The sequence below is a fragment of the Lynx rufus genome, unplaced genomic scaffold, assembly GCF_022079265.1.
Source record: "Lynx rufus isolate CCGP_SWC_20201006 ecotype Redwood Valley unplaced genomic scaffold, mLynRuf1.p SCAF_4, whole genome shotgun sequence".
Taxonomy (NCBI): domain Eukaryota; kingdom Metazoa; phylum Chordata; class Mammalia; order Carnivora; family Felidae; genus Lynx; species Lynx rufus.
The window spans coordinates 82,952,202-82,965,595 of record NW_025814856.1 but is presented as its reverse complement, the minus strand read 5'-3'; the positions used below and the strand labels follow the sequence as shown (position 1 = coordinate 82,965,595).

At 37.7% G+C, this 13,394-nt stretch overlaps 1 protein-coding gene and 1 pseudogene across 5 annotated transcripts in view; both read right to left on the bottom strand.

Moving 5' to 3' along the window:
- The window catches only part of PHTF2 (putative homeodomain transcription factor 2), a 127,827-nt gene that overhangs the window by 54,946 nt on the left and 59,487 nt on the right, over positions 1-13,394 (bottom strand). For all 5 annotated transcript variants that reach the window (XM_047097385.1, XM_047097382.1, XM_047097380.1 and 2 more), the window contains exon 3: positions 2,458-2,514. In XM_047097385.1, coding sequence (XP_046953341.1) covers positions 2,458-2,514 — 57 coding nt within the window. The remainder of the gene's footprint in view (positions 1-2,457; positions 2,515-13,394) is intronic.
- LOC124524938 (diamine acetyltransferase 1-like) lies at positions 2,913-3,878 on the bottom strand (annotated as a pseudogene).

Genomic DNA, 13,394 nt, shown 5'->3' with positions numbered 1-13,394 from the left:
GGTGAACATAGCACAATGTATGAATTTGCCAAGTCACTAAAATATGATGCACCTTAAGTTAATGTAACAGTGCATGTCAACTATACTCAAATAAAATTTTTAAAAATCAAAGTAGCACAGCTCCAGCCATCCAAGATGCTGAAAGGAAAAAAGGCTAAGGGGAGGCTAGTTGCCCCCGCCCCCTCCTGCTGTCATGCAGAAGCAGGAGGTCAAGAAGGTGGTCAATCCCCTATGTGAAAAAAGGCCCAAGAATTTTGGCACTGGACAGGATATCCAGACCAAAAGAGACCTCATCTGCTTTGTTAAATGGCCCTGCTACATCCAGCTGCAATGGCAAAGGGCCATTATCTATAAATGTCTAAAAGTGCCTCCCACAATTAACCAGCTCTCCCGGGCCCTCGACCACCAAATAGCTGCTCAACTACTTATACTGCCCACCCCCACCCCCGACACACAACAGAGACAAAGCAAGAGAAGAAGCAGAGACTGCTGCCCTAGGCTGAGAAGAAAGCTGCCAGCAAAGGTGATGTCCCCTCTAAGAGGTCGCTTGTCCTTTGAGCTGGGGTTAATACTGTCACCACCTTGGTGGAAAATAAGAAAGTTCAGCCAGTGGTGACTGCAAATCATGTGGATCCCACTGAGCTGGTTGTCTTCCTGCCTGCCCTGTGTCATCAAGAGGGGGGTTCCCTACTGCATCATCAAGGGAAAGGCCAGGCTAGGGTGTCTGGTCCATAGGAAGATCTGCACCACTGTTGCCTTCACACAGGTTAACTGGGAAGACAAAGAAGCTCTGGCTAAGCAGGTGGAAGCTATTAGGACCAGTTACAATGACAGATATGATGATGAGATCCACTATCCTGGGTCCTGGGGTCCAAAGGCAGTGGCTCACACTGTCAAGTTAGAAAAGGCAAAGGCTAAAGAATTGGCCACCAAACTGGGCTAAATGTATGCTGCTGAATTTGCTGCACATCAAAGTTATAATAAGTTCTCTTTTTAAAAATAATAATAAAATAAAATAAAATAAAATAAAATAAAATAAAATAAAATAAAATAAAATCCATCCATGTCTCCCTCACTGTATTCCAGATTATATTCAGACTTGCAGGTAAGGCAGTCAAGCCCCTCCATGATCTGACTCCCATTTTCCTTTCTAGTTTCGTGCCTAACCATTCCAATTTCCTTCCTCCATCCACCCTATTATCAACCAAGCTCCTGAGGATTCCTCAGTCAGTCACGTTCCTTCCTTCTTGCATATTTATTTTCATATGCTCTCCATTCTGTCTGGAATGTTTTCCTCATTGTCCCTAACGTCTGTCAAACTCGGCTCATGAGTCACTTCCTCTATGCAGTCTTTCTTAACCTCCCTGGGGATGCCTCCCCCTGCACTCCCCATCACAGACCTACACCTCCCTTGCCTAACTGAACTGATCACATTTGTAATTACATACCTTACTACAAAAATAAAATTCATTCCATCTTTTTGTCCCCATGATTTAATCCTATATTTAACATACTAGATGTTTACACCAACTTTAATTCTTCATGAAAAGTTTAAAGATTAAAAATGACCAATGGCAAAGAACCTTGCCCTTTATCATAGATGACTGAATTGTCTAAACACTGAGATTTTTTTAAAGTAACTATTAAAACTGGTTTCCAGTCTAATATACATCTTTCTATACAAGATAGAAAATGTCAAGCAGCTAAAGTAACATTCTCTGGGCTCAGATTAAATTTAGCTCGTGCAGGAACACACAGATTAGTATTATCTATGCAAATGAAAAATATAAATATTATCAAAAAAGAGCAACTGCTGAGAAACAGAATAAATTTGGTTAAAAAATAGTTTTCATGCTAGCAAGGAGCCTATGACAATGTCTTATCAGCATAAGTGATTACATGAAAACCACCTAACACAAAAACACTTTAATTAATGCTTTATTTTCCTAAGTTCTTTTAAAAAATGACCAACTTTTCAGCGAAACTCTTTGCGTCCAAGTCATTCTTGTTAGTAGCACCAAAAGCAGATCTCAATGAAGCAGAGCGGCATTTGACAGGATCACTCAGGCGGGAAAAGTCCTGAAACACTTACCAGTTTAATAAACTGTACAGAGCAATGACAGCATCAAAAGGGAGGAAAAGCAAACTAGAAGTATAAGGTGACAAGTGAAAGGGGAAGACAGACAGCTGATAAAAAAATAATCATAAGAAATTAAATTTTAAAAGAACAGAAAGATGCTAAAAAGCAAAAACAATAAATAAATAAATCATCAGAGGTAAAGACACATGATTATGCCAGCGTAAGAGTATACCTCTTTATTTAAAACTTTGGAGTTTATCTCGTTATTTAAAAGTACTTTAATTAAAAGTATATGGAGAGATATAAATTAAAATGTGGTTAATAATCAACTTATAGAACTATGTTTTAGAATATACAAAATGAAATAAACTTGTTACCTTGATTTCTCTTTGCTCAACAGATTTTTCCCATATTTGTTGATCATATGCTCCAATCTATGAAAATAAATAAAATATGACACTGCATTAAATGCTCATCGTTGGTACTCATCCAATAGGTAGAATGACTCTGCTTGCATTACAAGCAACTCAGCATTCATTCAGCACAGATGAGATTCAGCTTTGTCTCAGACTTCTGCAATCAATACTGTACTCAGTGCTTCTCAAAGTATGGTTTCAGGACCAGCAGTTTTAGCACCACCTGGGAACTTGTTGGAAATGCAAAGTCTCTGGCCTCATCCCACAGTTGCTGAATCAGTAATATGACTAATAGCACCCAACACTCTGTGTTTTAAAAATTCCTCTAGATGACTCAGACACACTACTAAAGTTTGAGAACCACTACTCTAGGGAACCTTTTTATGTTTTTATTTTATTTTTAAATCAAAGGGGAGTTTATTAAAAAAGAATTAAAACAGAAACTCTTAAGTACCAGTGTGTACACTGTACACACTTAAATGACTCACAAGAATGAAGTTTTTTTCATATACATCAAGATCACACCATCTTGCTGTTTATCAAAAGATGTTCAAGGAGACTCCAAACGGCATACAAGACTACCATCTTAAACAGACTGCATTTCAAACATGCAAACCTGCCACTGGTAATAAAGCTTTGGAATGGGTGTTCATTCTATTATTTGACCACAAACAGGATAGAAAGCAAGATCATTGAGAATTTAATCTAAAATAGAATGGAAGCTGTCATTTTCTGCACCAGCATTCCTCACTCCTCTCCTGCCATTTTTAGCAAATACTCTTTGTGTATCTTGAAGGGTCTCCATCCCTCTTTGCTGTACAGATGAGAAGCACCTCTTCTTTTGTAGAAATTGATAGATGGTTCTTTCCATTCTGCTACCAAGAAGTGCACGCTGCTGCAGCGACATTTCATTGCAACCTGGCTTAGGTTCTTCAGAATCTGTGATCCTATGCCAAAGCCTCTGTAATCACTCATTATGAATAAGTCCTCAAGATACAACAGTGTGCCAATCCGCAGGTCATACGTAAACTAGTACATGGCAACACCAACAACGCTGTGTCCTTCCAGAAGCCGGTGCTCCTTGGGCACTTCTGCAACCAGGCAGTGGTAGAAAGGGTGCTCTCCGAAACCATCCTCTAATAGATCTTTTTCAGTTAATGCCACTTGCTCTTCCATATATTCTTATTTGGCCAGTTCCTTGATCAGCCGCAGGATGTCACTGCAGTGGGTGGCAGGGGCTGGGCAGATGACGAATTTAGCCATTCTTGTCTTTTGCTTTTCTTCCTTTTATGGACCAGGCCCCTGTACTTGAACAGCAGGAGGAGGTGGTTCCTCATTCGTCTCCCAGGAGCATCCCTTTCTCAGTCAGGCTGGCACCATGACCCGGCGAATCTCTGCAAGCGACGGAAAAACTTCACCAGACTGAGACTAGCGCGGCACTGGGAATCTTTATTTTAAATAAACACAATTGCTACAGCTCTGGTACCTTCAAGAAAAAACTACCAATAATAAATTTTTTTTTTAATTTTTTTTTTCTTAACATTTATTTATTTTTGACACAGAGAGAGACAGAGCATGAATGGGGGAGGGGCAGAGAGAGAGGGAGACACAGAATCTGAAGCAGGCTCCAGGCTCTGAGCCATCAGCCCAGAGCCCGACGCGGGGCTCAAACTCACGGACCGCGAGATCGTGACCCGGGCTGAAGTCGGATGCTTAACCGACTGAGCCACCCAGGCGCCCCAATAATAAATTCTTTATGGAGTTATTTTTAAAGAACAAAATGTCAATGTTTTACAGAATTAAAAATTCATAAACATGTAGATCACAATTACCATGTGGGTTACGGTTTAAACTGAAAAATAAAGTCTTGAAAGCAATTGAAGACACAGGGTAAACATCAAGTAGTAGAATTCCTTTTAGCTTCTATGCCCATCATTCTCAGATGCTGGAAAGTTCTCTGAAGTACACCTTCAGCGGGGCAGCATGAAGAAACCACTCTTATGGTCCATCTCAGTGTTAAGAAACTAAATACTAAGAAACTAAGTTTCCCCTTAGTTCCCAATATCCAACAGGACACTGAAATGGGTCAATAACTTACAGTTTTAACTAAGGATTTTCACTTTTAGCATTAATTGAAAATTAGAATCCTGAGAAATTAAAACTATTTCAAATAATTACAATTAAGAGACGAAATGGACACCAGAAACAGGCAGAGATATTATGAGGAAATTCAGGAGAGAGCACTTTCTGACTCACAACATCATTCTACCTAAAAGTCCTCTTATTTACACATTAAAAAAAAATCTTGTTTCAAGGGGTGCCTGAGTGGCTCAGTCAGTTAAGTGTCTCACTCTTGATTTTGGCTCAGATCATGATCTCACATTTTGTGGGATACAGCCCCACATCAGACTCTGTGCTGATGGGGTGGAGCCTGATTGAGATGTTCTCTCTCCCTCTCTCTCTCTGCCCCTCCCCCTGCTCGCATGCACACATGCGCACGCTTTCTCTCTGTCTCTCTGTCTCTCAAAACAAATAAACACTCAAATAAAAATCTTGTTTCAAGGAATGAGAAATCGAGAATACAGGAACGGTTTAAAGACAGACATGAAGGAGGTAGAATAAAATGATTACATGATTTTGTAAGAGCCCTTCATTTTGATTATTCTCTCTCAGACATTATCTTATTCATACTAATTTCTCTGGCCCTTTAAATCCTTTTCTCTTTTTCACTGCTTTCCTGTGACTCCTTTCTTATTTTTAAAATCACTGTGTGATATAATATACCCTGAAAATTAAAATCTTAGAACACCTAGACCAAGCCACATGGACTGAACAACTCACTTATATGTAACCGAATCTGCCATGAGTGTCTCTAAAGCAGGGTAGATAATCAGTAACCAACTGGTTGGACTTAGTGGCAGAGCTGACCTGCAGTGACTAGATGTCCTTTACCCTCTTAAATTCTGAATTCAATCAAACAATCATCTTCTTTAAAATCAGAAGAGGTAAGTATGGGGACATAGATTCCACAAGAGTAATTCTGCTCTAACTTGATAATTCAGAATGACTGGGATTAATTTAATCAAAACTTACCTTTAAAATGTGTAACTATTTCAATGGTACTGTATATTTTTTAGTGAAACAATAACCAAAACTAATAAGGAATAGCCACTAATTTGTTTTAATGATTATATTGGCAGTATTTGTTTGCATGTACAAAAGAATGTACTAAATTCTAAAGAGAATTTTAAAAAGAACTATATTTTTTATTTCAAGATGACTCAAGAATATGGACATGGAATCAGGAATATAAAATAATGTATATGCAAAAGACCAAATCAGAAATACATGTTAATTGTTGGCCTAACTAGGTTTGATACAATCCCAGTACAGTACTCAGTAGCTCCAGGCTTAAAAAGGTTAGGAAAGTCTAATAAATCTTGAGGTGAAGCAGTGGCTAAAAGGAGAAAAGCTTTTTGAAGGCTGAGGTACTTGTAAATAGCATCATGTAACCCTAAAAAAAGGGCAGTGGTGGTGAGGGATGTTCCTATAAAAAGGATATATATTCCTATAAAGAGGATAAAGATGGCTTATTTTACTGGGGAGTCCATTTTTCCCCCAAAGATTTAATGGGTTAGAGGAAGAACAACTTTTACTGTAACAGAATGTGGGATCTTAAAACAAAAAACAAAAAACAAAAAAAACTAGAGAAGCATCACTTTCAATTACAAGCAATTAAATGTCTCTCCAAGTGGAAACATCAGTTTTCTTTTGCAGCAGACATTTTTTGTTTTAAAAAATACCACCAGAATGGACCCTTTAGTTACATAAGCAAATAGACTACTTCCCTGAAAAAAACTGTGAGGGTGCTGTGAACCTAAATGCAGGCGCTTTAGATGTTCGCGGCTCTGCTTAGTGATGCATATGCCATTAACAAATTACTCTTAAATAGACATTCAGACCTAATTGCGTCTGAAAATTGCTTGGTTTTTTGGGATATGTGTGTAGCACATCAGAAGTATCGTGAAATAAGGGTGGTGACAGGATACCAGAAGGGCAGGGAAGGAATTCTCAAGACCCCTTCTGGTCTAAAGCCTCATTTAATTCCATGCTGCAATCTGTCACGATAAATCAGAACACCAGTGGCTGAGTTCAAGCTTTTCCCCTGAAAGAAACATGATCTTATGGTCAATCATCACAGAGCAAGAAAAGAAGTGAAACTCAGACTGAAAAACAGAAGAACCATCTTCTCAAGACTTAGGGTCAGGGATGAAGAATAAGCTGCAGAGCTATGCTAACAAAATTAAAAAACAAATAATTCAATACACTTTCCAAAGGTTCTATTCTACACACAAACACCTGGCAGACTTGACTAAGTCACCTAACCTTAATAACTGTTGTTGTTGTTGTTTTTGTATTTCTTCTACATAAAATTAAGTCACAAAGCTGAGTTCAATTATAGTTCTCTGCAAAAGATCAGGACAAAAAAATTACATTATTTTTTAAATGCCATACAAAAAGTTAAAGGAATCTCAGCAGTAGCATTTGTCCAACAGAAAAGAAATTTAATCAGATAATATGTTCTTAAAAAAAAAAAGATAACATGTTTTCCCACCGAGAAAAGAATGTTATGTAATATTTTGGCTACTTCCAAATTTCAGTTACTTCCTCTCTGTTCTCCCCTGCCCTCCACTGTTTGGATGTTTAGAAAAGTGCCCCATATTCTATGGAAACAAAGGGATATACATACAAATAATGCTTTGTTGGTAAACAGACCAACCTTCTGTAAGGTACCTTACAAAATACCAACGTAATTAATGTATGAGTAGTTATATGGCTTTCAAACCATATTCTTCATAACTGACCATCTATTTCAAGGAGGAAAAAACACTTTCTCTCGAATTATGAGAGACTACTTTGAAATCCTGATTTACATTTGATGTGCGGGCAACCATTTTGTACACATTAAGAAAGTTCATTATCTGCTGCAATTTTATTAACACTGTGGTTATTACTCCCACAGATTCCATGAACACCTAAGCCTCCGGTGTACTCTTACCCAACCAGAGCTGACCTACAGTTAGCTTTTTTTTCACCTGGTTCCAGACCAAACACTTTGCCCTCTACAAATCATTCTGTATCTGTAACATTCTATATCTGTAACATTCTGTATCTGTAACAACAGGTCTGGCAATCCTGTATTGATTTGTTACAATACTTCCCATCACAGTAAGGGGAACTCTAAACTTTCTTCCTACAGGCTTTAATTCCTAATTACTGTGAGCATTACCTCTCCTGGCAGAACATATAGCTAACTACTCCAATTACTAAGATTGAAGTCATAAGATGCAAATGTCTTCATTTCCTGTCTTCTCCATCTCTAGTATCCATGTTCTCATCTATTACTTCTAGTATTTTTTTCTTTCCTCCTATTTTGATAAATAAACTTTGAGCCTTTACAGAGGTTGACTGATTAAAAAAAGAAGAAATTGAGATACTACAGTAATATCAAGTGAATTAAAATTGAATCAAATGAATACTATAGATACTTTCTGACCTACAGAAGACTATCATAAAACAAAAATGTAGGGTGCCTGGGTGGCTCAGTCAGTTAAGCGTCTGACTTCAATTCAGGTCATGATCTCACGGTTTGCGGGTTCGAGCCCTGCGTTGGGCTCTGTGCTGACAGATCAGAGCCTGGAGCCTACTTTGGATTCTGAATCTCTCTCTCTCCCCCTCCCCTGCTCATGTTCTCTCTCTCTCTGTCTCTCAAAAATAAATAAATGTTAAAAAAAATTTAAAAAGAAAATGTACATGTTATAAATCTGAAACTAATGTGGCTAATGTTACATTAAGTATATCCCTAAATATATATAGTAGATATTTAGAAAGATACATGAAAGCCATTATTAATAGAGATTATCTAAAAGAAGTATAGGAGAATACTTTTACTTTTTTCTTTACATCATATTCCCCCTCATAATAGATATGTACTACTTTTGTAAAGTAAGATTCTAACCCAAAGTAATTTGAAGTAACTGTCTAAGAAATTAATGTTTCTATCACTAAATAGTATGTTTACAGGGAATCACCTACCTCTACCTATCATCAATCTAATTTTTTATCTTCCTGTACACTGAAACAAAACAAAATGGAGAAGGGGAAAAAGAGGGTAGGACAATGAGGGGAAGTCAGGGATAGACAGGGATAAGGAAGGGGAGGATTGGTGGGTGGAGAAAAAGAGTATCTTTGTCTAGGTGTCTGCCAGAATCAGCTCTGGCTTCTAAGGGAAAAAAAAATTGTAATGAATATGATGGTATCAAGAGTACAAATGTTAAAACCTAGATGATGATGAAATGGGAAACACACATCACTAAGGAATTCTAGAAAAGAAATGTTTGAAAAACAATTTGAAAAGCTACTCTTAGGTGATCTGATTACCCCTTAGGTCATCACATTCAGAATGGCAGTGGCTCAAATATCAAGAGACTAAAGAGAAGGTGTCTTGCTTCAAAAAGGTAGTTACCAATAGTTTAATTAGAATAAGTGCTTAGATAAAAGATTTAGAGTTAACAAATAGACATAAGCAGGGCAAATGGAGGCCCAGATTTGCACACATATTTTAAGCACTTCCTTTCCTTAGAAAATGAACACATACACCATAATACTATATATCAAAGTCCTACTTTTTCCTACTTCTATCATGCTCAGTTTCGGTTTTTGGAATCTCCTTTCAGAAACTGTGAAAAGCAACCTATTAATTCTCACAAACATCAAATTTAATTCAAAACGTTAACACAGAACCCAAATCCCTTCTGAGTTTGGTCCACTCAATAAACTTAATCAGAGGCCAATCATGTGCCAGGACAAATGAACCTTTGATAGCAAGTGTGTGTGTGTGTGTGTGTGTGTGTGTGTGTGCGCGTGCGTGCGTTTTAATATATGAAATTTATTGTCAAATTGGTTTCCATACAACACCCAGTGCTCATCCCAAAAGAAGCCCTCCTCAATGCCCATCACCTACCCTTCCCTCCCTCCCACCCCCCCATCAACCCTCAGTTTGTTTGGTTTTTTTTAATTTTTTTTAACATTTATTTATTTTTGAGACAGAGACAGAGTATGAATGGGGGAGGGGCAGAGAGAGAGAGAGAGACACAGAATCGGAAGCAGGCTCCAGGCTCTGAGCCATCAGCCCAGAGCCTGACGCAGGGCTCGAACTCACGGACCGCGAGATCGTGACCTGAGCTGAAGTTGGACACTCAACCGACTGAGCCACCCAGGCGCCCCTGTTCTCAGTTTTTAAGAGTCTCTTATGCTTTGGCTCTCTCCCACTCTAACCTCATTTTTTTCCCCTTCCCCTCCCCCATGGGTTTCTGTTAAGTTTCTCAGGATCCACATAAGAGTGACAACATATGGTATCTGTCTTTCTCTGTATGGCTTATTTTACTTAGTATCACACTCTCCAGTTCCATCCACGTTGCTACAAAGGGCCATATTTCATTCTTTCTCATTGCCACGTAGTACTCCAGTGTGTGTGTGTGTGTGTGTGTGTGTGTGTGTGTGTGTGTGTGTGTTAAGAACATGACAAGGATACCCTCAGGGCAAGAAGCTAAAGAATCTCTTGAGACCACTTCTCAAAAAGAAAATAAAAGGAAAGATGCCTGTGACCTTCGTGATTCTTTCCATCTCTATACTGATAGTAAATATATTCTAGTTTATTCTGTGACTGTATTTTTGTACATACATCATCAACTAGAAGACCCAAATAGGTAAAGGTCATGTTGCTTTTTTATACCTACAAGTCTCATATTTTAATAGGGATTTATTTTTTTTTTTAATGTTTACTTATTTAGAGAGAGAGAGAGAGAGGAAGAGAGAGAGCAGGGGAGGGGGAGAGAGAGAGAAGAGGAGAGGAGAGGAGAGGAGAGGAGAGGAGAGGAGAGAAGAGAAGAGAAGAGAAGAGAAGAGAAGAGAAGAGAAGAGAAGAGAAGAGAATCCCAAGCAGACTCCTTGCCATGAGCATGGAGCCTGACCCAAGACTTGATCTAACAAACCATGAGATCATGACCTGAACTGAAATCAAGAATCAGACACTTAACCAACTGAGCTATTCAGGGGCCCCAATAGTGATTTAAATAGCTACACAACCAAAGATCATTTTTACCTTTGAGTCTTTTTTTTTTTTTTAATAAAAACAAAAGTTATCAATCAGAAAATACCCTTTGTTATATTTGGAGTGTTTGTGTTTAATCCTTTGTTCTCTCACTGCCTTAGCTGATTGACTTTTAATGTTTGCTGACAGGAGTAGCAAGGACCCCAGACTGTGCACCAGAAGTGGATTATCATCCTGCCTCCACCATGGCAAGTCTTACGGTCTTGGCAAGTTTCTTGACCTCTGAACATCTGTAAAATGGGGACAACAAAACATACTTCACAGAACTAGAATGTAAAAAGATAGTGTCTGGTATATAGTTGGTGCTCCTTAAATATTAGTTCTTTCCTTTCTTGGTAAATCAATTTCTCTAGGCTTCAATATCTCATTTTTAAATTGATAAAGTGGAACTATACTTAAATTAATTTATAACAATATTTATATTCACTAATGAGGATTTGGATGGCCATAATTTTTTAATGTATGAGTACGTGGTGAGAAAAGACTCATTACAACTATGAAAAAAGAAAGAACCAATGAAAGTAGCTATAAATGCCTGGGCAAAAGGAACAAAGAAGAAAGCAGAAATAAGCTGTGGAGATAAATGTCATTTTGACAAAAAGTCAATGTTACACTTTTTAAAGAATTGTTTACAACTTATAAATTAAAACAGGGCTGTCAACACTCACGATCTAATCTGCCCAGATATCTAAACTGTATATAACTTGCATTTTCACAAATTTGGTCAAAAAGAAATTGAAGCATTGAGCAATGTAACAAAATTAAAGTTACTATGGACATTCTGAAATTAGACTTAATATTTCTGTTCATATCACTAAACCATACTAACGAAACTATTAGGGCCACTTCCATCAGAATTGTTGATTAACCTTGAGATAAATACATACCTGGTATTAGTAGAAACTGATTTTTTAGACTTCTTATAACTTTTAATTCCAAAGTATAGCTTTCAGGGCTTAAAAGGTTTTCACTGTTCTTTGATCATAACTACTGACTTTCAAACAAATTTCTTTACTGAATGCCTGGCAATATCTCTGACTCTTTTTTTTTTTTTTTAATGTTTATTTATTGTTGACAGAGAGAGTGCGAGTGGGGGAGGGGCAGAGACAGAGGGAGACACAGAATGCGAAGCAGGCTCCAGGCTTTGAGCTGTCAGCACAGAGCCCAACACAGGGCTCAAACCCAGGAACTGTGAGATTATGACCTGAGCTGAAGTTGGACACTCAACCAACTGAGCCACCCAGACGCCCCTATCTCTGAGTCTTTATAACTGCTCCTGAAGAGCCTTGTTTCGAATCTACTATACTGCACAGCAATTCCCATTACTTCTCCATTTTCGTGCTCTCTTGTTCTATTCTCTTATTTCTTCACAATGTCCTATTTTTTTAATGTTTATTTTTAAGAGAGAGAGAGAGAGAGAGAGAGAGCACACGCACACATGCCAGTGGGGGAGGGTCAGAGAGAGAGCTGTCAGCACAGAGCCTGATGCAGGGCTCGAACTCACAAAAAGTGAGATTATGAGCTGAACTGAAATTGGACGTTTAAGTGACTGAGCCACCCAGGTGCCCCCACAATGTCCTATTTTAATCAAGATACTGCCCAATGTTTCTGATTGCCCACTGCATGCATGCACATGCACTGCCCCCCCCCCCCCCGCAATACCTAGAGAGGTCAGACACTCAGGTGACTTTAATAATGAGGAAATATGAGGAAGTTGAATCATTTAATTACACAATATGAACTATGAATGAGGATGATGTCAGACAAAAAGGTGTGGTCTGAGGATATGGAAAGAGCTAGTAACCCTTCCAAATGTAAAACAAGTACCAAATTTTTTACCAAATCTTTAATTCTTCTGAATCAACGTTTTCTTAGAGCTCTAAAAAACATGAAAAGCCAAATCACAGAAGTCTTTAAATCCAATCATTAAAATATTTCACCACAATTCTAGTGTTATTTGGGAAAGGGAAGACATGGGTAAGTATTCAGAGTTAAGATATCTTAATTGGGGAAAGAATTCTAAATCATGGAATAAATATGAATAATTATAAGCAAAGGGTTTCTTTGTAACCTTTGCTTCAGCTGTCCTTTATTTCTTCTGCTATTTGTTATTAGCAGAATCATATAATCAATAGTTTAAGTACAGGAAAGAAAAGCTGCTTGAGTAGAAAAGCAAATAAAAAAATAAAAACTTTTAAAAAGATTAAAATCTTTGGTGGGGGGGGAAATACAACTTTTCAAGGAAGAAAAGAGATTTCTAGAATCCAATCAATTATGAAATACATTTCTAGGTAGCCTCTGACATTCAGACGTAAACATCAAAGTCTGAAAACACATTCTCATCTGGAGATGCTAGAATCTAGGTAATTAGCAAAGATTCTATTCATTAAAATAGTAGTTAAAGCTATTTAAAATCTTCCCACATATTTTGTCAATTTATGCATCCTCTTAAAATCACACCCTTTCCTGCATTCACCCTAAGAATAGTGTATTACAGGCCACATACATATAATCAAATCATGACCAATTTCCTATTGCCTAGGGAAAACCAGTTAATGATATAGTAAAACACTGACTCAAGTTTAGAAAAAATGTCTTTAAGAGTGTTCATTAATTCAACAAAAAGAAATGATTATAGTAGAACTTGCCTCGAAGAAGTTACAAATCCAAAGAAAAATACTCAGAGAATTAGTTATAATTCAAAGCAGAATCAAGTAAGTACTAT